This window comes from Cupressus sempervirens, chromosome 5 (genome assembly GCF_028749045.1).
Source record: "Cupressus sempervirens isolate cs-2001-9-10 chromosome 5, ASM2874904v1, whole genome shotgun sequence".
Lineage (NCBI taxonomy): Eukaryota > Viridiplantae > Streptophyta > Pinopsida > Cupressales > Cupressaceae > Cupressus > Cupressus sempervirens.
This window is the reverse complement of record NC_143122.1, coordinates 944,666,478-944,693,898: the sequence shown is the minus strand read 5'-3', so window position 1 is coordinate 944,693,898 and position 27,421 is coordinate 944,666,478. Positions and strand designations below refer to the sequence as shown.

The window sequence follows — 27,421 nt, the reverse complement described above, 5'->3', positions numbered from 1 at the left end:
AACATCCAAGAGAACAAAGGTAAGTGGGAATTAACAAGCACTCAAGGAGCTATATTGTCAAGCATCAAAACTCTACCACTCACAGCCTAGTCGAACAAAGACGACTATCTACAAATAACCACGTGAGAGAAGGAAGGCATCGATTACAAGAACCAAGCACTTCCAGCCAGAGAAGGTACTAAACAATATAAGTCCTACTACCGTGAACAAAAAGAGTGAAGAGCATAGGTGGTAGCAAAGACCAATAAGTACGTCACTCAGACTATAGACACAGAAAGTAGTTGCGAATCATGAAGTGAAAAAGTCAAATATTGATTCATTGGAGGAGTTGCTAAAATCCAGTAAACACCTGTTGTCACACCATACTACTAGAGAGGAAGAATCAATCATATTTGAAAGAAGTCATCGGCAGTCAGTTATTGTAGTGCTTAGACGATATCTCAACCAAGAATCTGAACTACACATCCATCATGGGTAACGAAAAATAGAAGGCAACACTACCAATTAAATCTTAAAACACTCATCTGAATATAGAAACAATATTGATAGGAAAATTAAATAAGAATTGAAGAACAAGGCAATATAAGAAGCTTACAGGCATACAATCTTTCCACACAGAGTGAACTTAGAGTCTGTGGGGCATTCATAATGCTGAGATCCTAAACTGGATTATAGAGAGGGGATTTATAGAGAATCAATTAGGGAACGATTAGAAAGGGGTGGTCATCAAAGGTTACAGTCAGCAACGTGGACAACATCAGTGCGCTATACAATAAATTGCACGTATAGAGTCATTGCAAATCACAGGCAGTGACCATATACAAGAAATAACAACCGAATATTAGTCATTGACTGAGGACAGTAATACACACAAAGACAGAATAAGATTGTAGAATTCAGAACAAACTCAGAGACCATCTAGAAGTTACATCAATCAACCTTAACTTGGAAGCAGGGACATTACATGCAGGGATTCTGCAGCTTCTATGGTCTTCCTATTGTCCGCCTCCTCCTGGTCTTGGTTCTAAGCATCCACGCGGTCCCTAGTCTCTTTCCGATAATCCTTAGCTTGCCCATTGTCCAAGTTGGCCTTCTCCAAAATTTCCCCACCAAATCTAGCACTAATTAATGATTCACCCAGGCTGTTCATATTATCATTCAGCGTATTCAAGGTGGCGATCACCTAATTCGCTAGGTTCTGGTGGAAGAACTCCATCCTTTGGACTCTTTTTTTTAACCTTTGTGATTTTGTCCTCCTGGTCGACCCTGTGATCCTGGATGTTGATATGTTGTTGGCTTCCATCCTGGCTTCTATCCTCTTCATTGTTCCCCTGGTCGCTACCTCTGTTTTGGTCACCTTCCTGGCTTTTTCTCCCCTTGAGTTCTTCAATTTCATGGAACAACCACTTGATAGACCAGAAATTGTCTATCATGTTGTTCCTAGCGTTGTTCAAAAGGTTAAGCCCAGTTTCCCTAGCGTTATCTAAAATACAACCAGACCAGGATCAATGAGATCATCATAATGGGTTTTGCCATCAATATCCTCCATCACTTGAATATTCAAAGGCTCCCTGACAATCCCCAATTTGGCTTTATTCGAATTAAAATTCCTCCAAGACCTATTTTTCATTATCACCTCCCCACTCTCTTTTCCCAGAATGTCTGTAGTCGGGGAAGAAGTGGGGCTAGGGCCAAGAATCTTAGGAATCTGGTCTTTAGTGTCAAAGGCCTCTTCTGCTTTCCTTTTCTTAGGATTCACCAACACGTCGGCAGAATCCTCCTCCTCCTTTTCACTATCCCTCCCCTTCTTCTCCTCCTTCTCATCGCCCTCTTCCTTCTCCTCTTCCTCTGAATCAGTGTCCTCTTCATCCTCACTATCCCCCTCCACCTCTTGAGGCTCAAGCTTAGGGGGAATGAGGAGTAAACCTCTTGGGCTCTTTCTGCAGGGGATGCGGGCAGAGGGTTTCCTTTCTTCTTTGGATTTGGACTCCTCTTCCTCCAATTTTATGCTCTGCACTTCCTCGGAGTTCGAGCTCCCAGTTTCCTCGAAAGCACACCCAGCATCACCAAGGGATTTTCCCCTAGTTTGAGCATTCAAATAATCATAAGCCAGGAGGAGTAATCCCTCATGAAGGGCTGGATTAGTGGTGGGTTTTCTCTTGAAACCCTCGATACCCTTGCTCATGGAGGTGAAAAGGTAGAAAGGAAAAGAAATTTTGATTTTATGCCTAAAGTGATTAAGCAAGACAAAATGATGCGTTCTTATCCTATCAAATCTGGGGTCCAGGGAAATATACTCAATGATGATCCTAAGAACATACCTCCATAGCTTTTTGATTGACTCCATCTTGTAGTACGTCTCCACCTTGACAAGCGTATTCAGCTCCTTTTCATCCTTCACAAAAAACTTTGACAGCATTTGTCGACATTTTCTTATCTCTGAAAAAATTGGTCCCTTCCAAAGGGATTTTGACAACCTGGGCTATCAATTCCACATTGACTTGGTGGGAGACCTCATCAATTTTGACTCTCCCATTTTTCAAGGAATCCACCATAACCTTGGTTATCCCTATATCAAAACCATGAAGCTTCTCCAAGAATCGAGAAATCTTGCCCTTTTCCAATTTGCGCCAAACCTTCGGTTTCTCCTTCCAGTTCCCTGCCTCTCCCGACAGCTCCCTCCTATTTCTCTCTCCCACCATGGTTTCCTCTGATACTGAAAGCCCCCACCTGCTCACAAATTTCTTACAGACCTCGACCTTCTTCAGATTGCGAAACTCTAAAATGTTTTCGAAAATACCAGTATTAATGTTAGTATTCAAAACAGCCCATAAAACGTGTTGTTCGTCCACGCTATTATGATAAAAGAGTTTCGCATGATTTTTAATAACTCCCCCTCCTACATGCAATCTTGCAAATCTTTCCATTTGGATATTTTTGGTATTTCCCTAAATGCGATCTTGCAAGATCCACCCCATTTGTTGCTAATAACCATTTGACACAATGTTCCTTTCACCCTCACAACTCATCTTAGGATGATTGTGTGTGAAGAAAACCTTGTTTCGGCAACCTATTACCATGTTAATTCAAATTGTAAGTTAATATAATAACAAATTTCAAATATCAAATATGTAAACACAAAAATTTAAAAATACGTATTCAATTATGTAAAGTATGACAAAAATTAAAATGATAAATGAAGCTAAATAAAGTTTAAAATTTACCTTCAATAATTCCAAGGGGGAGAAAGTTCTGAAAATTGCTTGTGACATATGGTGGTTTCTCACAAACATTTGGATCTATTCACCCTCCTCATACACTTTTTTCACCCATTCAATTTGGGTGCCAATTGCTTTCATCACCAAGTTCAAGGAGTGGACAGTGCATGGTGTCCAAAAGATATGCTCATATTATGCTTTTATCAAAGCATCTGGAGCCTTACAAACTTTAGCATTGTCCGTTATTACTTGGACAACATTGTCAACTCCCACGGACTCTATGGATTCAATGAGAAGTTAGGCAATAAATTTGCATCCTTTACCTACCCTTCACAATCAACCGCCCTCAAAAACATTGCCCCCTTGGGGCAGACAACAATCACATTTATTAATTGATGGTTTTTGCAATCTTTCCATCCATCAGAGACAATGCTCAACCCCGTTTGGATCCAAGAATCTCTTATTGGTTTGAGGAGGTTTTCTACATTCTTTCTCTCATTATGCAATATGTTGGTTCTCAACTTTTCATATCCAAGGGCTCAGTAACCATGAGGTGCTTCATTTATTACTTGCACCATCTCTCTCCAATAAGGTGATCTCACTAGATTGAATGAAACACCATTCGTAATGAGGCAACGCCCAATCTTTATGTCAACAATTTCTCTCTTTTCATTTTCAAATGCCTTATCTAATGGGCCTCTCTTGTAGGATGGGGGTGTCTCTATTTCATCTTCATTCACAGATGGGGTAGGTAGGAAGGGATGTGATCTAGTGGTTGTTTGAGAGGGTGGTGTTGGTGGATTTTGCTTTGATTTATCTTTTTCCACCTTTGGCACTATCCTATCAGCCTCTTGTTGTTCTTTTAACATGCCTACTATTTGAAAAGCCAACAACCCCTTTTTACCTCCCTCTAGGGGCCCCTCACACATGCTAATCCCTTGACCTGGTGGGCCTATCAAATGATGTTTAACCCAGTAATATGAGCTTCTATATTGGTTTTGGCAAAAATTGCATTTCCATATATACCCTCCCCCTCCAACACATTGCTCAATTCTTCATGTATACTTCCACAAAGCAGAGTTTTTATCAATTTTAAATCTTTGGGATCCCACCCCACCCATTGAACCCTAACTATTCATTCTACGATTCTTGCAATTTATTAAAAAAAAAATTTAAAAAAATTCAAAACTTATACAAAACTTGATAAAAAATTAGAACAATAATAAAACTATTAAAGAAGCAAAAGGAAGCATCAAATACATACCTGGAACACTTAGCACTGATTATTTGAAGGATTTAAGACTCCACAAACACTCCCTACAACCTTCTCTTCAAACTTGCAAAATTGCCACACCAAAATGAGAGAGCAAAATGAGAAAGCAAATGAGGGATTAGATGAATGAAAAGTATCTAATATGCCTTCCTTCACGGTTTGGAAAAAAAACAATTAAAAAACTCATTTTAAAATGTTTTATGACCACTTTATGGCCCCATATGCCGCGGATCCTTCCAAATTCACCCGGGTTCATGGCGAGTCCGAGCAGGGTCCGTGTTTGGGCCTGTGGGTCCGCCCACAAAACCCACAGGCCCAAACACGGACCCTGCCTAGACCCGCTGCGAACCCGGGCTCAAATTCGGACCCGGATGAATCCGAACACGGACCCAAGCTCTTGGGTCCAAACCTGACAACTCAACACAAAACAGATACTTTATTCATATATGCAATATGCACTCCAATGCTTACAATATGATTACAATGATGTCCCAAAGTCCCTTCCAGACGGTGTACATATACTTTCTCGAAAGCGTGACTCAACTGTCACGCGCCCTTTCTGATACAATTCTACCCGTTAGCTACAATATAGAATTTACCAACAACATCATCCCCCCAAAAAATTAAGTCATCTCTTGATGACAAAATAGAGACAACCCTTACAACAAAACTCAAATTACAACCAAAAACAATTAATTACATCAATATCTAGACACTACAAAGAGGGATGTGTCCCTAGTGTAGTAGTCGTCTGTGCCCTAAGCTCGTTTGGCTCTACTCATAGCTTATACACTTGCTCCTTCCATGCTTTCAATTCTGCTTTAGCCTCCATCTAAAGCTCCAAAGTTGACTGCATCATTCCAACAATCTCTTCAAGCTCTTTCTCCTTCCCTTTTGCCCCCTATTCTTTCTCTGCTGCCACTTGTTATAGCTGACTCTATCGGGCAAAGAGTGCTGCCCACTCAGATTCCCAAGCTGCCCTTTCTGCATCTAGTTTCGCTCTGATTGTTGCTACCTTGACAACTGACTCCTCCCGAGCCCTCTTTGTGACTGCCTAGTCTGACTAGCTCCTTCGAAGGGTATAATAAGCCTCCCTATGTAGCCGAACTATCTCCTTAGTGAGAGCCTCTATACGGCTCTCCATACCTATCCCTCTCGTAGTGACCCAATCCTAGCGCATCTCCGCAATCTCTACACTTGGCCATCCACGCTCCTCAAAACTATTTTATTACTATTATAAAATAGTTCATTACTATAGTCTCTACAACAATAGTTCATTACTATTTTATTATGTTAATTTATTGATAAATATTTTAATTTATATATATCAATATATAATATAAATTAAAATTGATTTATTATATTATATAATTTAATTTATTTATTTACTAATTAATAGATGAATTATATTAATCAAATTCTATGATTTTATTTTCCTTATTATGTTAATAATATATAACAATATATCATATTATAATTTCTTTATAAAAATTATTTTTTTCTATTATTAATTTGTTTATTATAAAATCTTATAAATATGGGGACATGACACCTACTGATGAAAAGGAAATGTAACTAGTTTTGAAAACCTGATAATCAGATATAACAGTGTAGGTAGTTTGATATTGTTTACATTCAAAATTGTAGCAGTGTTTTGACTTTGTCCCTTGAAACTCATTCTAAGATTGCTGACAAGTTTTGTTTCAGAATACAGAGAAGTTTTCAGATTTATATGAGTTAGACTTACAGTTGTATCTTGCTCAAAAACTGATCCTGGATGCAAAAAAAACACTTACATATGTTTGTGGCAATTGACATAAAATGCCATAACCCTCACATAGACTATGCACAAACTGTAATCATAGACATACCTTATGCACACAGTGCAGAAGGGTCAACTCAGAAACATCAAACCCTAGCTTCTCTTTATCAATCTACTTATCATGCATGCCCGCATGTCAAGAGATAGGGAACTTACATAAATAGCTTTGACTAAAGCTGCATGATGACGTTTTATCAATGTGACTGTGCGTTTGTACATGTCATTTAGCAACTTTATAGCCCTGTAGTTGATGTCATCATCCAGATTATAGTTAAGTGATTCTTCGTGAAAGTAATAATCTGAATATAGTGAACCTTCAAACTCAGTTTGTGGACCAGTAATGCCTGAAGTGCGCGTCCAAGGAGTCCCTTCTGCATGAATAGTCATAGTTGTCTCCAAGTTCCATCTGCATGAAGATAAGAGGTTCAATTTATCTTTTAATGTCATGTTGTCCAACAAACAAAAACAGAAATAGTAATCATCAGGTCAAGTTCCCTTCAATATCAATAAGCTCTTACACAGAAATGATTTTGCGAGCAAGCCAAGATGCATCTGGAAGATATTCTAATGACAGTGTTGATGTATCCCGTCCACACATCACCTCTTCAGCTGCCCTACCACCAAGCAGTACCTGGGTGAAGTATTGTAAACACCTCAGAAATCTCTATACAGCTATACCAATATAATAGGAATTCGTTTGAGTGCCCATTTAACTTGTATGCACGCAATTTCTTTAAGATGGCAAGACGATAAGAGGAAGTCAAACCTGAAGTCGATGCAGAAGTTTTGGTCGTCTCTCATAAACATAAAGCTCATCATCGTCAAACCTGGTAAAAATTGTTCGTGAAAGAGACTGCATGCAACAAAAGATAATGAAACACCAATAAGACTCATTTAGGTATTAACATTAAACATTCAGTACTTTCACTCCTACAGAAGAGCTAAATGTACAGGAAACCACAATCAATTTCAGAAAACGATCAACAGAGCTCGATATCCTTTCTGAGATTCAGGTGATGCAAACATTTAACAAAGCATGAGCTTGGTAGAAAATGAAGCTAATCTTGATTAATTTCTCACACAAAGAAAACATACATCACGGGGAACCATGGATATTCGAATACAATATTCAACATTGGCATTCTCAAACTGCCTCAACAAATGTGATGTAAATGCTAATCCAACTTCAGCTGCTGCCCTTCGTAATGGATATGCCATTTTGACCTTTCGTTCTGGCCCCCAAGTAAGCCTGTCAACTGCCATGTCCATGTCGTATTGAATAATTGAATCATGACCATGCCTAATTGACATCATTGCAGCTTCCTGAAGAAGCTGTGCCAATCTTGCACCCGTCCATCCTGATTCAAGAAGAAATTTTCAGCATAATTTATAATTTTGGTATGCAATGCGGGAACCTGAAAATTGAATAAACAAAAAAATAGAATGGATCAACTATATATATTAAATATCAAAATAACAGGAACATGTAAATTTTTAAAGAGTCAACTCAACAGGTTCAAGATCAATCTAAACAAAGAAACTTTATACATTATTGATTAATTGTGAAAGGTGTGATTAGTTTTCATAAAATAAAAATGGACAACAGACAAGCACACCTTGCTCTAGCAGAGTCCCAATGGTTGTTATATTACAAGATACTATCACAAAATATGTGGCGATTTGAATTATCTTTTTTATAGTGCAATTAAATAGTCTCAGATTCACTAGACAAAAGAGCAGACATACATTTTCTGCAGAAAATTTAACCAGAAATCCTTCTGTTGGTATTATTGTCTGTCTGTAGTATGTACCACTATGGAACGGTGTTTAGAACTCTTTTGGTGCAATAATTGTTAGTAAATCCTCTGAGTTGCATTAAGTATGAGTCCATTATTTTTCTCCTCATAAAGAGACTCAGAATGGTTTTCACCATGGTCTTTTCAAATAAACAATGTTTGTCGATTGCTCATGGACAAGGAATGACAAATAAAGATGATTCAAGTTTTTAACAAGTAGACTGTGGTTTCACTAGCCAAGGAAGGCAAAAGTCACCAGAAGTGAAAAAGAGGTCAGAAGCCCAAACTGTCTACACCTACAAGAAGAGGTCAAAATTTAAGTAATTTTTGGCACACAATTAGTAAATTTATACCACAAGAAAACAAAGACAAGGAGGCAAATTACTAAACAAACTGCATCATGAGGGAACTGCCTGAAACATAAAAATTTCTACCTTTTAAGGGGTTCCAAAAAATCAAAAAAATTCTGATTGTAAACATCTTATGAACTCTGCTCTGTATTATATTGAAGAGAAGTGTCATTCATAGGTGCTGAACCCAAGAGAAAACTTAAACATGAAGCAGCCAATAGGTGGAAAAAATGGGCAGAGCATGCAGTGGAAAGCAAACAAGTGGTGCATTTTATTCGTCATAGGGTACTTTATTCGTCACAGGGTAACAGTGAAAATGCGACAAAGAATTGTCGTGACTTTAAAAAATATGGCCAGCCTAAATAGGGGTAAATGATAAGTCCTAAATCTAGGCACAATTTTGAGATTGCAATGCCACAATGTAACTCTGTGTTACAACTTAAAACAAGATGAAAGCACTATGAAATCCCCTCTAAAAAAAATAAATGTTAAATGACCACAACACTCTATAGTGATCTAGCCAAGTCAAAAGTAACACTTAACTGGAAAATCAGACATAAAAGCACTCCCAGCCAATCTAGAGACATGACAATCAGGGATCCCATTTACGAGTGATGGCAGTTGCCAAATAAATGGCCTCCTAACATAAAGACTAATGGATCAATGTTAAGTGATAAGTGCTAACTGCTTTGATTGGTCAGTGACTTGGTTCAAAGCAAAATTATTGTGAACCATCTGTATTGTTTGATCTTGCCAGCCTGAATAGAAGAGAAAGCAGATTTAGGCAGAGAAAAGCCTATTTTAGACCATTTTGAGTTATTTATTTCCTCTTTCCAAATGGAAGGATTATGGTAGCTTTAAGATGCGGTTTTCAAACAATTATTTTATAATTATTTGATCCCAAAATAAGTCTCTGAATGGCTAATGGATGTCAGATGTGTAACAAAAACAAACTGTTCAATCCACGATGCCAGAACAATCATTAATCTAGAGACCATTTTGAGATGGCAATGCCAAAAGGAAAATCCCTGTTACAATTTAAAACAGAATGAAGGCGCTATGAAATTATGTTCATAAAATGAAGGATGCTGAAAATTGAAATAAATAAGATTGTTATAGTAATCTAGCCCGTAGAAAATAACACTTTAAGTGGCCAATCAGACAGGAGGCACACCCAGCTGATCTAAAGCTACGAAAATCAGGCATCCCCTTTGGCAGTGATGAAAATTGCCACATAAAATGGCATCCAAACATACAAGTGATGGCTAAGTGTTAATAATAATATGTGTTTAACTGCTTTACTTAGCCACTTTTAAAGGAAATTCATAGTGCATCATACGTACTCTTTAATCTTACTAACCCATATGGAGGAGACAGCAGATTTAAAGCTTATTTATTTCCTCTTTTAAAATGGATATGATTAGGGATTTTTTTTTTAAACACAGCTTTTTAAAGAGATTGTGTTATAATTACTTGATTCCAAAACAAATGTCTCTAAAAAGGTATAAATAATGACATTGAACAACAATCGAGGATGCTGTGGGCATAACTTGTGTGGCAAAAACTATCCAGCTTTTATTTACTAATTATTCAATCTTTGTGTATAGGTCCATGAATTAAATTGAGTTAAGTATCTTTGTCAAGTTTCGCATAAATGAACTACAACATTAAGAACAGTTTAAGACCAATTTACTACAAACATTAAGACGAATTCCACAGGCCATCCCAGAATGGTGCTGGAATGGAGAGTTGGGTTCATACAAGATAAGGTTGGGTGAACCCGAGGATCCAAACAGATAACCGCTAACCTACAGAGAACCTGTCATATTATTCACAAAAAAAAATTTAAATGATCTTTTACTTTGTCTTGGACAGAAAATTTGTCATCCATTGTCTTTCTACTCGGAAATTCTTTCCAGCTGATGAGGCCTAAAGGCCGAAAATGTTCTCGAATTTTCGAGAGACTATTATATATTGTAATCTTTCCAAATATATTGGAAATATATGTGGAGATTTCTGTAACATTTTTCTGGAAATTCATCTTACTGTTGTTTGCCCTCTAGGGTTAATAGAGATTACTTGCACACATAAGTAAAGTACTCAACAATGGAGAGAAGATAATATAACAGCATCGTACTCAACTCATTTGCTATGTACTAGTTTCTCCATACAAGTGTCTCATTCCAAAAGAGAAGTGCATACATATAGTGTTTGAGGGGATGCGAAGCGAACCGTCGCATCCATATAACTTCCTTGGATGGACCAACCGTCTAACTACCCATTTTCCCAACACATCATCACCCCCAAAAGAAAAGTCATCTCTTAGCGAATCAAAACTGACAAAATAGGAGACAACTATACAAATATATCAAGAAAACATGGACTAAGGGAGAGGTTGCATCCCTAGAGTGTTCAGCAACTCGCACAACTTGTAGACCTGATCCGTGTAGATGCACAAATCCTTTTGAGTCCTCGTGTTGACCTCTACGGCCTCCTCCAACAAAAGTGTTGCCTCCATGGCCTAAGCTTCACTCTGCATACAAGCTGCTTTAGCCTCTTCTAGCCCCCCTCTGCTAGCTCCTTACCCCATAAGAGCGTTGCTTGCTCTACCGCCCAAGTTGCCTATTGGCTAGCCAAATCAATAGCTAGTGCCTCCCAAGCTTTCACCTCGACCTCTCTGCCACCACTTTGTCTACCTCTACACGCCTCTACTATCTCATGTGCGAGCCTCTCCACGGTGTTGGTGCCTAGTCCCAACTCAAGTTTTGTAGCCCAATCTGCCAACATTTCTAGCATCTCTACCATTGGTCATCCTCTTGCCTCAAAGCAAGAGTAAGCCGCTCAAGGCATGTTCACCTCATGTAGGCCCGGATCAATTGCAATTCTCGTGTCCTAGTCAAGGCATGTTGTCCAATCACCCGACCTCTTTCTAGCACATTCTTCAGAGCTCTGGTGTATGCCCTAGATCTCTCCTCATCCGACCCATAGGAAAAGCTCTCCTCATCCTCCTCCTGCCCAATCTACTGAACTAAATCAATCCCCATGCCTCCTATGGTAGCAACTTCCACTTCTAGTGCAATCTCCTCGTCGGGCGCATCCTCAAATAGTGGGGTCTCCTCCTGTGATGCTACTACTAGTGCTTTGCTCAAATCCTCTTCCCACTGTAGGGACTTAATGGAGGGACCGACATCAGCTAGAGTGAGTCGAAACTGCTGTCTAAAGAACATATTGGCTCGGTCCATCACCTGGACATCTGCCATCTTTGGTTGGGCCGACTACGCCACGCTCACTAGCTCTGCCAATAGGGAAGAAGCAATGGTCACAACTAACTTGGTGCCAATGACCTATAGTCTGACCTAAGGCTCAAGAAGGTCACTCTCATTGGCCTCTACCTGGTGTACTTCCATCGCACCTTCTGCTACATCTAGGCTCATCTGGTCAAGGCCAACATCAGCTATCTAACTCTCAGCGACCTCAGAAGGCACTTCAACTGTCTTCGTCCCCCTCACCTGCTCAATCTCTGTGGTCAATGCTGGAGTAGGTGTCATATTTGTTGGGTGCATATTTTGCAACTAATAGTTTTGGGTAAAATTCAATCACGAAATAGAATGACCAGCCACAGCGTGTGAGACAGAGTCTCTCCTACCTTAAAGGGAAGGCTCCCCCTTCTCACCGTTCCTTGGATCAACTCAAGGTAAGCAAGAAGTTGAGAGATCTGTAAGGGTGTTACTAATATTTGTTCCCCTTAGCTTTCAAGAAAGAATCCACTTACCCACGGAGCAAGTAATGGGCAAGATGAAACCTCAAACTACACTTCTATCTAAATTTGTAAATGGTAATACCGGTAAACCAACACTAACTCAACAGCTAGCTGAAAGCGTATTAGTTTGGCTCTAAGTCTTGTTTTAACCTATCCTATAAGAATAACCTCTACCATTGGGGCACAAAGACTTCCAGAAGTAGGGAATCCTAACTATGTTTTGTGAATTTGAGATGGTAATACAAGCTACAGTCTAAGCTCAAAGTCTATGTATTGTCACAACCGCTCCTAGTCAAAGCTTCGGCTCTAATTGCTTCTTAAATCACTATGTTCTACTATTGAACACACAATAATAACATAAATCAAAGACAATAGGCACAGATTACAATCAAAGCTTCTCATTTGATCTATCACAATTGCTTTGAATCCAATTGCTCCTTTTATTCACTTTGCTCCCAAACTCGTACTACACAATCAAAGTTATGCTTGCACAAGTTCAGTAGAGCTTTCTTGCATACAACAAAGATGATTATTACAATGAGGGCCACTCCTTATATACACAAAGGAGTTGAGAAAAAGATGGAGGAAAAAGTGGGAACAACTCAACCAACTTTGGCCCACTCTAAATAACAAGAGAAATTATTTGATTAGATGTCATTACACATGCAAATCGTATTGCATGTAATTATACAATTTCCTGCAATACATCCTCTACAACTACAAACATGAAAGAAGAATAAAGAAGATGGAAAAGAAGGAAACAACCCTAGGGATTGTTCTAAAGGGCCTTGTACTTGGCGATGTTATCCCAGATAATCATAGGATCGGAAGTCCCTATATTTTGTGTCACTGCATTCACCTTGATAATTATGGTGTTATGTCTTTTGATAGCCTCTGACTCTCTTTGATGAATTGCCCGTTGTCATTTGAAATCTTGATGTGATCAAGCCTTTTTCTTGTTCAAGGTGTCATGAATTCTCCTTTCTAAATTGGCACATTATGGAGTCTCTGACACTTTGAAAACTTTCTCGATGGTGACCAGACTTAAACTCAGAATAACTTTCCATCAGCACCTTTAACTGTTTTTTCTTTTCTTTTTTTAAGTTAAGTGCTTGGTGCATTCCATCACGAACTCAGGTTCTCAGACAACCATTGGGAAAATGGAGACCAAATGAATTACCACTTCTTTGATTTGAAGCACGCCTTCTTTACTGGATGTATTCATTCTTTATAGAAATTTTGGCATATCTTGACTTGCTGCAACATGAAAGTGTCAATAGAATTGAATCCATCATTGGAAGATATGGATTCCAACTCCATGAGAATATTGGCAAAATGGATCTCTAAGGAACAGTATATTCAAAGTATTGATTAGATACTCATGGAACATATGCAATGAATTGGATGTGATATGGAAAGTACATGGGAATGCGTGCACATGACTTTTTTACTCTTTAAAAGTAAGTTATAGTCAAAGTCGGGTTCTCAAGATGCAATTACATGTAAAGGAATTTTCATGTAATTATGACATGCGATTGGGTGCGGAGAGTGAGATTATATGTACGTGCAGATGATGGATGGAAATACATGTAATCACATGTAAAGAGTGAGATGTGAAGCGTTATGATATGTAATGATGGAGGTGGAATGAAATGATGCACTTGCATCAAATGGTGAAAGGTGGAGTGAAATGAAACATACTCAAGTTCTTGGGAAAGAACTTGCAATTTCTTCCAAAATAAAGAAAAACCGAAACGCAAACAATCAAAACACAAAAACAGATACAAAAGAAAAATGTACATTTGGCATAAGACTCAAACATTTCAACAATCAAGCTACTTCAATATGCAAACTCGAATTTGGAATTTGGGAAAAAACCAAAAACATGGAAATGAAACTTTTCATCATTTTTAAAGGGAAAATGCACTTTTCATGGCATCTATATCAGCAAGTGTGAAGCATCAAGCTAAAACATGCATAAAAACAGCAAGATGAGCATTAAATAATTAGCAAGAAGGAAAATATCCACTCACTTCATGATTGTGTGCCAAAAATGAAGGAGTACAAAAACTCCTCTTCAAACAAACTTGAACTTCTTCAACTTTGCAATGATGAATGATTAATGAGCAAGAGATGAGGGATTTTCCATGTAGCTGCCCAAAAACATGGTCAACAAACACTAAAGCACAAATCGTTTTTGGCAAAATGCATGAAAATAACCTATTTTTGTCAAAAATGTGGTTTCATGTGGGCATTGCATGGAGCAATTTTCATCTTAGAATGCACAAACATGACCCCCAATGTCATATACAATGATCAAAACTCCAAAACGACCCTTCCTTTTGCAAAAACGTGGATTCTAATGGCCCAAATATGGGCATTTTTGTCCAAAAGGTGGCTCCAAATGAGGTTGAAATGAAAGGTATTTCACATGAAAATGCATGAAAATGCACAAGGATGCAAAAACGCCTCTTGAGGAAGAGATTTCAAGTTATTTCATAAAAGAATCCAAGCAAAACCATCAAAAGTGTGGTCTTGGAGGCCATAGACATGGGCATTTTTGCCCTAAGAATCAAAAACGGGTTCTCAAGAGGCAATAACATGTGTTAAAAGTTCAAACACACTCTTGGAGTGCTATTACATGTTTTTAAAAAAATGTATTTGACTTCTCCAAGCCCAAATGCACTCATGGAGTGCATTTACATATTTTGAAAACATGCATCTTGAGAAAAAGCAAGTTCTCAAGATGCATGTAAATATTTTAAAATATGCTTTATGTGGTTGCCCATGTTAAACACTCTTGGAGTGCATATGCATGTTTTGAAAATATGCAATATGCTTAGCTCATTCTTGGAAGGCCATTGCAATTTTGAATAAAAGGCATTTACATGCTTTTAATTCAAAAGCTCACTCTCTAGATGCATTTGCATATTTTAAAAATATGAAAATGGGTCTAAAGAATGAGATGCAAAACTTAAGTGATTTAAATAAGCAGATGACAATTTAATTTATGATGAAATATTACATCAATGGGCAATAAATAACATTTACACTATCATATTAAATATATAATGTGCAAATATTATTTTAAAAGTAATATTTGCTAGAGCATTTGGTTTAAAAATCAAAAAATGAATCAAACTATATAGTTAATATAGTCACTTAAGTGAAAAAATAAAAAGTAACCAACTCAAAAATATAACATAAAGTGCACTATAGTTACTTCAAGTGAAAAATCAAAATGATAAAGTCACTTAAAAACATAACATAAAGTGAATTTATGTTATATTTTTCAAAAAGTGAATATCAACTTAAAAATATAACATGATATTTTTAATTCATGCAATTGCACCTGGAGAGTTCACTTTTTGGGCACAAAAATGGTCAATATGTTGATTGCCAGCTCCAATTAAGCCCTAAGATATATTGAATCGAAGGGAAAATGGAAAGCAATGACTTGGGCAAAATTAAAAGACCAAAAGCCAACAAAGACACTCAAAAATGGAAATTAGGACATTGAAGGCTTCAAAAATCAAGGATAGGCTTGACAAACAAAAAAACGAAAAAAGACTTGACGAAAGCCTTCAATAAAAAGATTCATTATATCAATTGGAATCGATTGGTTGATTAATGTTAACCAATTGAATAACAAATTCAACTCAGAGAAATGCGAAACTAGTTTGAAAAAGTTTCGTACTGTTACCTGCATTTTGTCACCACAAAATGCAAGACAACAATATCAATCTGTGGCCTCCTTTGGCCGAATGGTGGAATGGAAGGAGTGGCAGTGGTGAGTATCAAATGTGTTGTCTCGAGTAATAGAGGCGGCGCAAACAATGACTTAGGTAGAGACACGGTCTAGGTCACCTCTATCTCGTCCTCGGCTTGAGAGTTGTTGCTCTCGATAGTATCTTTGTGGCCACTATCAGTGTCACCCGTGCTCAACCCCTGTATCACTCTCCTCTGGCCAACTATTGTGCCCTCGGTGTCCAAGTGTCGCCACTAGAATACTAGAGGTTCTCCCTACGCCAATTTGACTCTTGGCGGGACCTCGAATACCTCAGTCAGGATTTGCTGAAGTGCAGCTTCTAAAAACAGCCCAATGGCATGGTGGGGCATGTAAAATGTGCAATATTGCAAAGTCATAAATTCCTCCATGCGATCGGCGAGGACAGACACCCAATCATATACCATCTCGTTCATGATGCCATTCATGAAAACAATTTGTGGCAAGGTGATATCTGAAGCCCTACTCACTCCTATCAATTGGCTCTTTATCACATCCATGATACACCACCAATGCCCTTCCCCAATGAAGTCGCGTCTCAATCCTCGACTCATAGTACCCTTTATGATAGAATTAAATTCCTCCACAATAAGGTTTCAACCCACCAACTTCACCCAGTACTCCTTTCAATCCTATGGAAGCTTGTGATTCGTGGTTACCACCTTGCAGCCTCCTCGGCTGGGAATACCAAGTGCTCTGGTAAAGTCACAAGCTTTGTACGAAATGGTGATGGGATGCTTTTTGTATTCGAAAGTGTTCGTCCTGCTATGTCTATTATATGATTTGATCATAGTTCTCAATACCGACTCAAATAGTCGTATGGAGAATACTGGCAGTTGAATAGCCCAATGCACTTGCGCACACACTAATATCTGTTTGATGATGACAACATCCGACGTATCCTACCACCATCACCTACACTCACTTCCGTTTAAGCCTTCAAACTAGACTGTACGGTGAGAAATATCTGCCTTCTAACTAGTCTGTTGCACCTTCGAATAGCAATTGAGAATAGACTTGGTGATATGGAAAACCTTCGCAAAAGGTTATATAGATTGGACAAGATGGATGAGTGAAGACCAATGGCGCAATGGAGAAAAGAAGTGGCACAAACTCGTTGTAAAGCATGGCACGATAAACATTTGAAGCGAACGAGGTTTCAACTAGGACAGTTGGTTGTCAAATACCATGGCCACAACGAAATTAACCCTGGTAAGTTCAAAGTGAAATGGTTGAGACCATACAAAGGGAAGTTGGCGATGACAAAGCAATTAAATTATGGTCTCTTGATGGACGTCAGATCGTGGGCCTAGTTAATCGTTAAAAGCTGAAGATATACCATCAGAGGCACAAAGACCAAATAAGGTCGAGTAATTTAGATTTAGGCACTGTAGTTGGTAAAGTTATAAAATAGTTGATGGGTAGATTAGCATGTTATCGGTAAAGTTATAAAATAGCCGACGGGTAGATTAGCATGTTGTCGGTAAAGTTATAAAATAGACAACGGATAGATTAGCATCCGAAAGGACGCATGACGGTTGAGTCACCCCTTCGAAATGGTATAAGCACACCGTCCGAAATGGACTTTGGATCATGGTGGTTGTAATCATCATTGGAAGCACTATGTAATCTCTTCAGCATATATGCGAATAATAAAAGGAGTATTGTTGTGTTACATGTTCTTGTCTATTGTCTATATGAATTAAACTATTTACCCCATACAGTAAACATTTAGCGCAGTTGCCCAATGGACCTAGAACAAACGCAAAGGAATGAAGACTAATGTCGAATCAGCTGAACAAAAATAAGAATAAGCTAAAGGAAAAAGATGAAATACGCACCGCACAAGGGAATTTAATTTTGGGACAACAAGCCGAACGTAGACGGAGGTTTCAACAAATTGCCGACGAACATCGAAGCACCAAGGAATTGTTGGAAGAGACTCGACAGCAGTTGGATTTGGTGGAAGCAACAAGGGAAGATTTTCTTAACCTATATACGCCGAAGGAAGAGAATTCAGATGGAAGGGAATTAACTCGCACGGCTCGGAGTATCAAGGGAGCACGAGCGTGGAGTGAACTCTTTGTCCGCAATTCACTTCCGGAATAGACAACTTCGCTTAAGGAAGACCCTTTTTCACCAAGTAACACGACTGTTGGAAATAAGACGACTATCCAAAACAGCACAAGTGTGCAGAACAACGCAGCCGAGCAAAATAGCATGGGTGTGCAGAATAACGCAAGTGTGCAAAACAACGCGGGTACACAACAAGTACCTCCAACTCGAATAGTAATGGCTGGACCAAAGGAAAAATTGTCAAAGTTTGATGGTGACGGAACGATTGATCCAATCAGACACTATAAGACATGCGAAACAATTTGGATAGCGAATGGTGTAACTGACACAGAGGAGTGGGTCCAACAATTCCCAGCAACCCTGACGGGTGTAGCAATTGATTGGTTTGCCGACGTCGATTCTCAAAAATTAACTACATGGGCGGGAGTTAAAAAGGAGTTTATCACCGAGTTTCAATTGCTGCGAGATGACAATGAGATTGTAGCAAAAATATACACCACAAAGCAAGAGAAAAATAAAAGTCTATGTCTATGCCAGAAAACTAAAAGATTTAATAAATAAAATGGAAAGTAAGATGGCAAATGGGCTAAAAAAGAGATGGTTCATTGAAGGACTACGCCCGGAGTTAAGGAAGAAAATGAAGATTGTGCCGCCATCATCATACACCAAAGCATACAATTGGGCGATGGACATAGAGAGTGAACAAAAAATGAAAAAGAAGAAAAGTAGCTCATTCGACTTAGATGACTCGACTTCAAAAGACGATAGCAGTGGTAACGAAAAGGACAGTAAGAAGGTCCGAGCTCTCCAGAAGGATATGATCAGAATAATGAAGGAATTTAAGAATATGCAAAAAGAGACAAAGGGAAACGAGCTATGGTGCATGGAATGCAAGACAGAAGGTCACATGAAGCCAACCTGTTCAAAAAACCAATTCTGTGATATTTATCAAATTATGGGACATTCCACAAAAGAATGCCCCTTCAATATGAAAACAACAGGGCATCAACAAGTGCTCCTGACACAAGAGACTTCCACGTTGGGAGGGAGGGGAAACACTAGCAATGATGGCGCCACTTCGGGTGGGTACAGAAATAATAAAAGAGGGCAAAACAACAATACCAACAATAATAATGGAAGCCGCAGCTGAATTCAGTACGATACAAATGGCCGCCCGATGGTTCAATGTCGAGCATGCAATTTGTGGAGCCACTTTGTACGGAACTATACATCAACAAATGCACCAAAGTTGTTATGCAGATGATGCGGTCCTGGAGATCATGAAGATGCCAAGTGCCCGAAATCAGGAGTGAATTTGATTAGCATCGGCACAAACGAAGGAGTCTTGGCAATCACCCATAAGCAAGCAAAACTATACCCCGACCCGACGGAATAAAAGAAGAGATTGGAAGAAGCGAGGACGGAAATTGAGAAAGCAATGCAAGCAGAGAAATCACAATTGAAGGACACTACCGGTACCTCAACGAGGAACTGCACAGAACAAAACATCATAAGGCAGATATTACAAACTGAAGTACCAGTCAAAATAACCAATCTGCTCCTCATAATGCCTCAACGTCAATCGGCACTCACAAACATCGCTCCAACTACAAAACTACCACAAGAGAACATGGAAGGGAGAAGGAAAGTACAGAAACCACAGCAGATTCAATGCTGCTCGCCCTCACATCCGAATGACATCCGGCAGTCGTAGAGATGGGTATATTAGGAACAGTGCTTTCAAACACAATTGTGGACGAAGGTTCAGGGGTAAACGTCCTACCAAAAGATACCTAGAAGAAGTTGGGACAGCCAACGTTGTGGCCACCTACGTTCCAATTACTAACGGCGGACCAACATGGCATTAAACCTCTCAGGGTCCTGATGGCACAATCAGTGACTATTGGAACACAGCCATTCCTACTCGATTTCGTCGTCATCCCACTGAAGAGGAGAGGATATGACGCCATTCTAGGCCGAAGATGGCTCGTACAAGTAAAGGTTAAGCATGACTGGAAGAAGAATACACTATCAATGGAAAGCAAAGGACGAAAGTTCATTATTGATTTACACACACATTGTGGGCAAAGAAGCTCTATCATCTAATTCTGACAAAGAGGATGAAGGTAAGCAACGAATAGAACCGAATGAGGAAGGAGTTCTGCGGTTGGAAGGTGGATCAATGGACGATGATTTGGATTCGGTGAACGGATTGTTTCATTGGCAAATGGAGGATTATGAACTATTCCAGACCTGCAACATACTAACGATAGAGGAAGGGCACAACGAAGAGGGATTTCCAAAAGAATTTAGGGAAATAAAAGAAGGGGATGCACCGTTGGATGAAACACCTGCACATGTATTCGGTGAGGGAAAGCTGATAAAATATGACGAAGCCACAATACAAACCATGAATTTAGGAGATAAGGCCAAACCAAAAAACATACTGGTGGGGGATAACTGGAATCTAGTACTAAAAGCAGCGACATTTAAAATATTTCTAGAATACAAAGATGTATTTTCTTGGACATACAAGGATTTGAAAGGAGTACCGTCGGAGCTGTGTTCACTGCATTCTGTTGGTCGAAGGTGCAGTGCCTATACGGAAGTGACCTTACAGGATGAATAAAAATTACACAGCACAGATTACAGAAGAAATTAACCGAATGTTGGAGGCCGGGGTTATTTTTATGGTTCACACAAGTGAATGGGTGTCACCCATAGTAATATGCCTAAAGAAAGATACCACCCAAATTGAAATATGTGTCAACTTCAGATGTCTCAATGTAGTAACAATCAAGGACCCCTTCCTGATACCATTCATAGACAATATATTGGAGGAGGTAGCACATGAGATTTATTCATTTATGGAAGGGTTCTCGTGATATAATCAAATTTGCTTAATAGAAGAGGACAAACTTAAGACGACATTTGTGGTAGAAGGCAAGGTATACGCATACAACCGAATGCCATTCAGCTTGTGCAATGTGTCGGCTACGTTCCAAAGAATTATATTGCACATATTCGACAAAATGTCTGTCGAAAATTTCAAAGCTTTCTTGGATGACTGGTCTGTATTTAGCACCAAAGACAAACATCTAGCGGCGTTGGGCGAGTGCATGGAAATATGTTGAAGGGCACGACTCGCCTTAAATCCAAAGAAATGCAGATTCATGGTTCCATAGGAAAAATTACTGGGAGATATAGTCTGTAAGGAGGGATTGAAAACAAATCCAGACAAAATCAAAGTAATAATAGAAATGCAACCATCTACAAATGTAACGGAGGTGAAGTCATTCCTGGGACATAGGATATTATAGAAGATTCATCAAGAACTTTGCAAAAGTATCATACCCGCTCGACATATTGACATGCAAAGGGGAACCGTTCAAATGGGAGAAAGAACAGGATGAGTCATTTGAAGGGTTAAAGGTATGATTGGCCACAACACCTATATTGCCATACCCAGATTGGAACAAGGAATTTCATGTTCGCGTCAATGCATCCAATTATGTAATAGGATCAACTTTGGCGCACACAGGTAACCACGGGTTAGATCACCCAATGTATTTTGCAATCCGACTACTCTCAAAAGCAAAACAAAATTACAGTACAACAGAACGGGAAGCCTTAGGAATGGTCTATGCAGTGCAGAAGTTCTGACATTACTTGCTAGCGACACCGTTCGTGTTTTATGCAGAACATCAAGCTCTATTGTATCTAGTAAATAAACATATCATCCAAGGAAGAATTAGCTGGTGGCTACTTTTGTTGCAGGAATTCACCTTCAAGATCATTGTACGGCCCGGGAAGAATCATGTCAGCGCAGACCATCTGTCGCGAATTAAAACAAATGAACCGGCAGACAAAGTGAATGATGATTTTCCTGATGCATAGTTATTTCAAGTTGCAGTACTGCCAAAATGGTACACGAGTATTGAGGAGTACCTTTCCACAGGACAGCCACCGAAGGAGATGCCAAAAAATGAAAGGCGGAAATTAATAATAAGGAGCCGTACATTTCAATTGATTAATGGATTACCTATACAAAATGGGGCCTGATCACATCCTGCGACGATGTGTGTTAGAGGAAATACAGAGTGTTGAAGGAAGCACATAAGGGTCCAACAGGACATATGGGACTTGATACCACAGCGGGGAACATATTGCCGGCAGGACTATGGTGGCCAACAGTGTACAACGACGCATGGGAATGGGTCGTCGGGTGTGACACTTGCCAAAGGGCGGGAAAGCTGCTAAAGAGAGACTTCATGCCGCTTAACCCCTCACACGCACAAGAATTATTTGAACGATGGGGATTGGATTTCGTGGGACCCTTGAAAGTAAGCCGAATGCATAGATGTCAATACATAGTCGTAGCCACGGAGTGCTTTACGAAGTGGGTAGAAGCATGGGCCCTACCAGATAACTCAGCAATTAGTACAACAAAATTCATATATGAACAAATAATCACTCGGTATGGGATTCCACTTAACAAGTGATTGTGGAGGGCATTTTGTCAATCACATCATTAAACTGTTAACCACGGAAGTCAAAATATATCACTCTATCAAGCTCATACTACCCAAGAGCAAACGGGCAGGCCGAGGTTACAAACAAGATCTTGGTAGCAATCATTTACAAGTCCTTGTGCAGTTGAAGGCGAAGACTGGGAGGAAAAATTGTCGTCTGCCCTCTGGACATACCGCACAACATACAAGGTGACAACAGTACACACACTATTCCAATTGATGTTTGGACAAGAAGTGGTGGTACCAGTAGAATTTATGATACCGAGTCCGAGGATCGCTGGAGAATAAGTTAGGCAACATGGAAAGCCTAAGGGAAAGGTTGCATAATCTGAACAAACTCGAGGAGAAGCGGCTATTAGCACAATAGGCCACGGTGGTGACGCAAAACAGGTGCAAATTGTGGCATAATAAGCACCTAAAACTGAACAAGTTCCAACCAAGACAATTGGTGTTGAAGTACGGCGGACAGAACGAAATCAAACCGAGGAAGTTTAAAGTCAAATGGGTCGAGTCATACCAAATCTGGGAACTAGGTGATAACAGAGCAATAAAGCTATGGAAAATGGACAGGCAGGAAATTCTAGAAACGATGAATGGTTCCAAGTTAAAAATATACCATACCAGAGCCGCCCCAATCAACAAACAATGAGAAGCAGTAGTACAAAAAAAAGAGTGTTATAAAATCACTATACGATAACCGTATGGCACCCCCAGCAAGTATCTCTAGCAACTTGCAAGTCACCGTAAGGCAAGAGACCCTTCTGTAAAAACCATATGGTGTCTTCGGCATTCTCCCTACGATCCCCCTATAACCGTACAACGTTGCATCAGGCCTAGAAACCATATGGCAAACATAAGAGGAAGAGGTGTCAACAAAGAACACCATATGAAGTCTTGGTAGAGGCTCCCACCGTACGGCACAAACAGAGACACCATTCGGCGCTCACGTACGAACATCAAGCAAGGAGTTAACGTACGAAGGTCTATCAAAGTGTCGAGAAAACACCATACACTGTACAGCAACTCTTGGCAACAACAACTATTGTTATTTTAATGGGCACAAGGCAAGGAAGAGAGTTTCAAAGTAACGTGGTAATCAAGGTTTAAGCATATCTTACGCCACAACTGGATCTAGTACTCATGATGCAAGCATCTTAGAAACTGTACACCTCCTTAACACATGCCTTCTTCACCATACGGTTCGCAAAATTCAAGAAATAAAATGCATTGCCACCATACGATCATGTAGAGCAAGAGATAAAGGACATTACCGCAGTACGGGTAGGTGGTACAGTACAGCGTAAAGAAGAGATACAATTTTGGACTGCTTCAAGTACCGTACGATGTAGAAGAAAGGGGAAGTTTATAATTTAATTTTCCATATCACATCTACATTGCCGCCGTATGAACATGCACAAGCAACGGTCGATTCTGGTTGGGGGTTTTGCAGACATCTTTCGTGTGGTCAAAAAAGAGAAGGGTTTATAAAAAAAAATTGTGACATATGTACCACTCTTATTAATGGAGTCTGCAGGCAAAAGAAAGTGGAAGAAAGATATAGGAGTATCTACAGCTGGTAAGAGGATGAAAATGTCACCCACAAGCAACCGGAGTGAAGGCACCAGTAGCAGCAACAAGCAGAAGCGCAAGGCACAGGCACATTCACCTGCAACTGCTGAAATCACACCACAGAATATAGCATTTGAAGGACTAAGCTGTATGGAATGTAGGAAGTGCTGGCAGGAAACTCCTGACGGTCATCCAATAAAAGCCAGCATTAGAAGGGCACAAGTGGAATGGGCGATTCGGATGCCTATTTTTTGCATCCGGGACAACGAGGGTTTCCTGCGCACCATGATTGAGACTTATGGCAGGGCCTCTCAGAAAAGCTCATTCCCATACCTAGGAAGAGACCTGGTAGTCTCATTCAAAGCAACAGATTTCACGCGTGTTTGGCATACCAAAGTCGCAAGGAAAAAAGGTACAGCCCAAGAAGATTACCAAAGAGGTAAAAATGTTTTTGATCAGGTTGGTATGCGGAGACATGGCTGAAGCAGAACAGGAAGTATTGGCTGAAACATCAAAAGGTAGGGGACTAAAGAAAACAGACATCCAAGAGGGACTGTGGCGATGCCTGATGGATTTAGTGAACAGCAGACTTGCTGGATCAAGTAGGGCATCTAATATCTCCTCTCCACAAGTATCTATGATGAACGGCATAATGAACGGGAACGTGTATGATTGGGCATCTGTGCTGGCTAAACACATGCATGAATTTATGACACTCCAGCATAAGACATTTTATATGCCGCATTATACCATAGGCCTCTTTCTTGATGCTACAGCGCGAATGATTCCAGAAGATAGGTTAGAGGTGAGACCTAGACCATTAGCCCCTAGGGAACCTCCTATCATGCAATGGAAACATTTAGACGCAGCTAGTGGACAAAAGGGCACTGCAGGGCAGAAGAGACCCCAACTAGATACAAGAGGTGATACAAACAACGGACTGCAGGAGACATCTTCCCAAGAGAATAGCACGAGAGAGGAGGAAGGGGAGGACGATGATGAAGAGGTTGAGATTGTCATAGCCACCCCTTGCTATTTTCGCGCCCTGCACTATCCGCCACTTCCTGCCTAGTCCCAGCAGGTGTGCACATGACACATATACCAGGGTTTGGACAAACACGACAGCCGATAGTGATGACTGCAGCACCACAACAGGCGATTACAATAGCTGCACCCTAACAGCATGGGGTAAGACCTCCCCCAGTCCGACTGATCAAACCAGCAGTTGGGTTTGTCGTGGGATTTGCACAGGTGGCAGAACCCGTCAGCCGAGAGAGTATGCCAGCTCTTACCGAAGCACAACTAGTAGTAGAAACCTTGGCACCTACAACAGTGAGTGTGCCGGAGGAGACTACCATGGAGGTACCAAAATTACCAATACCAGAGATAGCAGAGAGCCAGACTACGCCTGGTGTGCACTTGGAGGTAGTCTGTTCAAAATGCAATAGTTACGGTGGATTCAGCACTCTTAGCATCACCTGAGCGAGATAGGGAGAGTCGAACTCTGAGGCTAAGTACCTACTTAAGTACACGGTTTCACCGTACTCCAATACCTCGAGTGGCCCACATGCAGACACTTACGCGGGACGAAATTCCAGAGGAAAACACTCTGCAGGCATGTTGTGAGGTTTTCACACCATCGCCCCAAAAAAAAATTGGGGACCCCCTTTTTTATAGTCACCTTGGAAAATTTTTGGATTGTCCAACAATTTTTTCAAATTTTCAAGAACCTTGAGCCAGTGGGAGAGACTTAGGTTATTTTCACCCATTTTCGCTTGATTTTCCAAAGCAGCCAATTTCATCCTTGGGCTGAACAAATTTTAAAGAGCAATATTTGGCAGGATAAAGTTGTAAATTTGTACTTAGATGTTTTCATTTGAAAATCCAAATATAACTATGTAAATTTGAATAATCTTTCAAAAGAGAAATTTTGTTAGACTTGAGTTTTGGGAAATCTTAAATTTTTCTTTGGTGAAAATTTTAATTTTGTAGAAATGAGGCTAAATTGCAAAATCGATTTTTGACTCTAGAGGCAATTTTTTTTTTTTGTCAAAAAATTCTAAATAGGATAACAAAATCGATTTGGATAGAAATTGCAAAAAAATTGGCTTTAATTGATTATAATTGCCTTGAAAACTTTGAGTTTAATGAAATTGGTAATTTAATATTGAGAAATGGCCTTTGGTTAGCCAAAATCCAATTTTAATGACGTATTAATTACTAAATCCTCATTAAATATTAATTACTAAATCCTCATTAAATGGAAATATTTAACATCTCCAAGGCACCATTTAATTTCCTTTTGCAATTTTCAACTAATTGGCAATTTTAAAAGGCAATTTTTGTTTTGGCAAAATTAAATTTTAGCTAAGTATTTAATTGTGGGCCATAACTTTGATTTAATTTTTGTTTTTTCTCCCCTCCGTGTCCAAGTCGGCCAGCTGGGAAGACATGTGGAATTGGGTGTAAGAAGAGATCCTTCCTCCTTTCTCCCTTATTCCTCATTCATTCTTCTCCATGCTTGGGCGAGTTTTTTAGTGAAATGCAGATTTGGTGTTTGGCGAATTTGTTTCAAGGCAGATTTCTCCATTGTTTGGCAAATTTTCTTCTTGGAGCAGCTTTCGATGTTGAGCGATTTTCCTTACAAGTGCAAAATTTTCTCCATTTTAGGCGATTTTGATCTTGGGGGCAGATTTCCCTTCCATTGGCGATTTTTTCTTGACAGCAAATTTGGCCCTTGTCTTGGGCAATTTTGGTGAGAAGGCAGATTTGTTCATGGTGTTGGCAATTTTAAGCAAATTCTGATTTTTGAAAGGAGCTGTAATTTTGCCCTAGGTTGATTAATTTTGTTTGGAGATGAATTACATGGAAAATTTTGATTTGCAAGTGGATTTGAAGTTCTTGAGGTCTAGTCCTAATTCTGAAAAGTCACTATACGATTATTGATTAAGGTGAATTTTAATCATTTAGAGTTGAAAGGGGTCCTTAAGCTGACATCCTTCTTTCGTTCTAGTCTAAGAATTGCTTCCCTTGGTTCTACTTGCCTTCTGGTCCACCACTCTACCATCCCGTAATAAGGCGATGAGTATGGAGGATGTTAGTGCAAGTAAGAATCTCAAGCGGACAAACAATAAGACAGACAAAGAGGATATGATGCCCAAAACACCCTTCTTCTCGAAAATAAAGCGAACAACCAACACCAATATCGGTACAGTGGACATGATACGAATGAAAGATA

At 39.6% G+C, this 27,421-nt stretch overlaps 1 protein-coding gene across 2 annotated transcripts in view; it reads right to left on the bottom strand.

The window, feature by feature from the left end:
- The window catches only part of FTSHI1 (FtsH extracellular protease family), a 189,419-nt gene that overhangs the window by 29,530 nt on the left and 132,468 nt on the right, over positions 1-27,421 (bottom strand). For both annotated transcript variants that reach the window (XM_089833042.1, XM_089833041.1), the window contains 4 exons: positions 7,409-7,671; positions 7,080-7,166; positions 6,832-6,944; positions 6,470-6,719 (listed from right to left, as the gene is read on the bottom strand). In XM_089833042.1, coding sequence (XP_089689168.1) covers positions 6,470-6,719; positions 6,832-6,944; positions 7,080-7,166; positions 7,409-7,671 — 713 coding nt within the window. The remainder of the gene's footprint in view (positions 1-6,469; positions 6,720-6,831; positions 6,945-7,079; positions 7,167-7,408; positions 7,672-27,421) is intronic.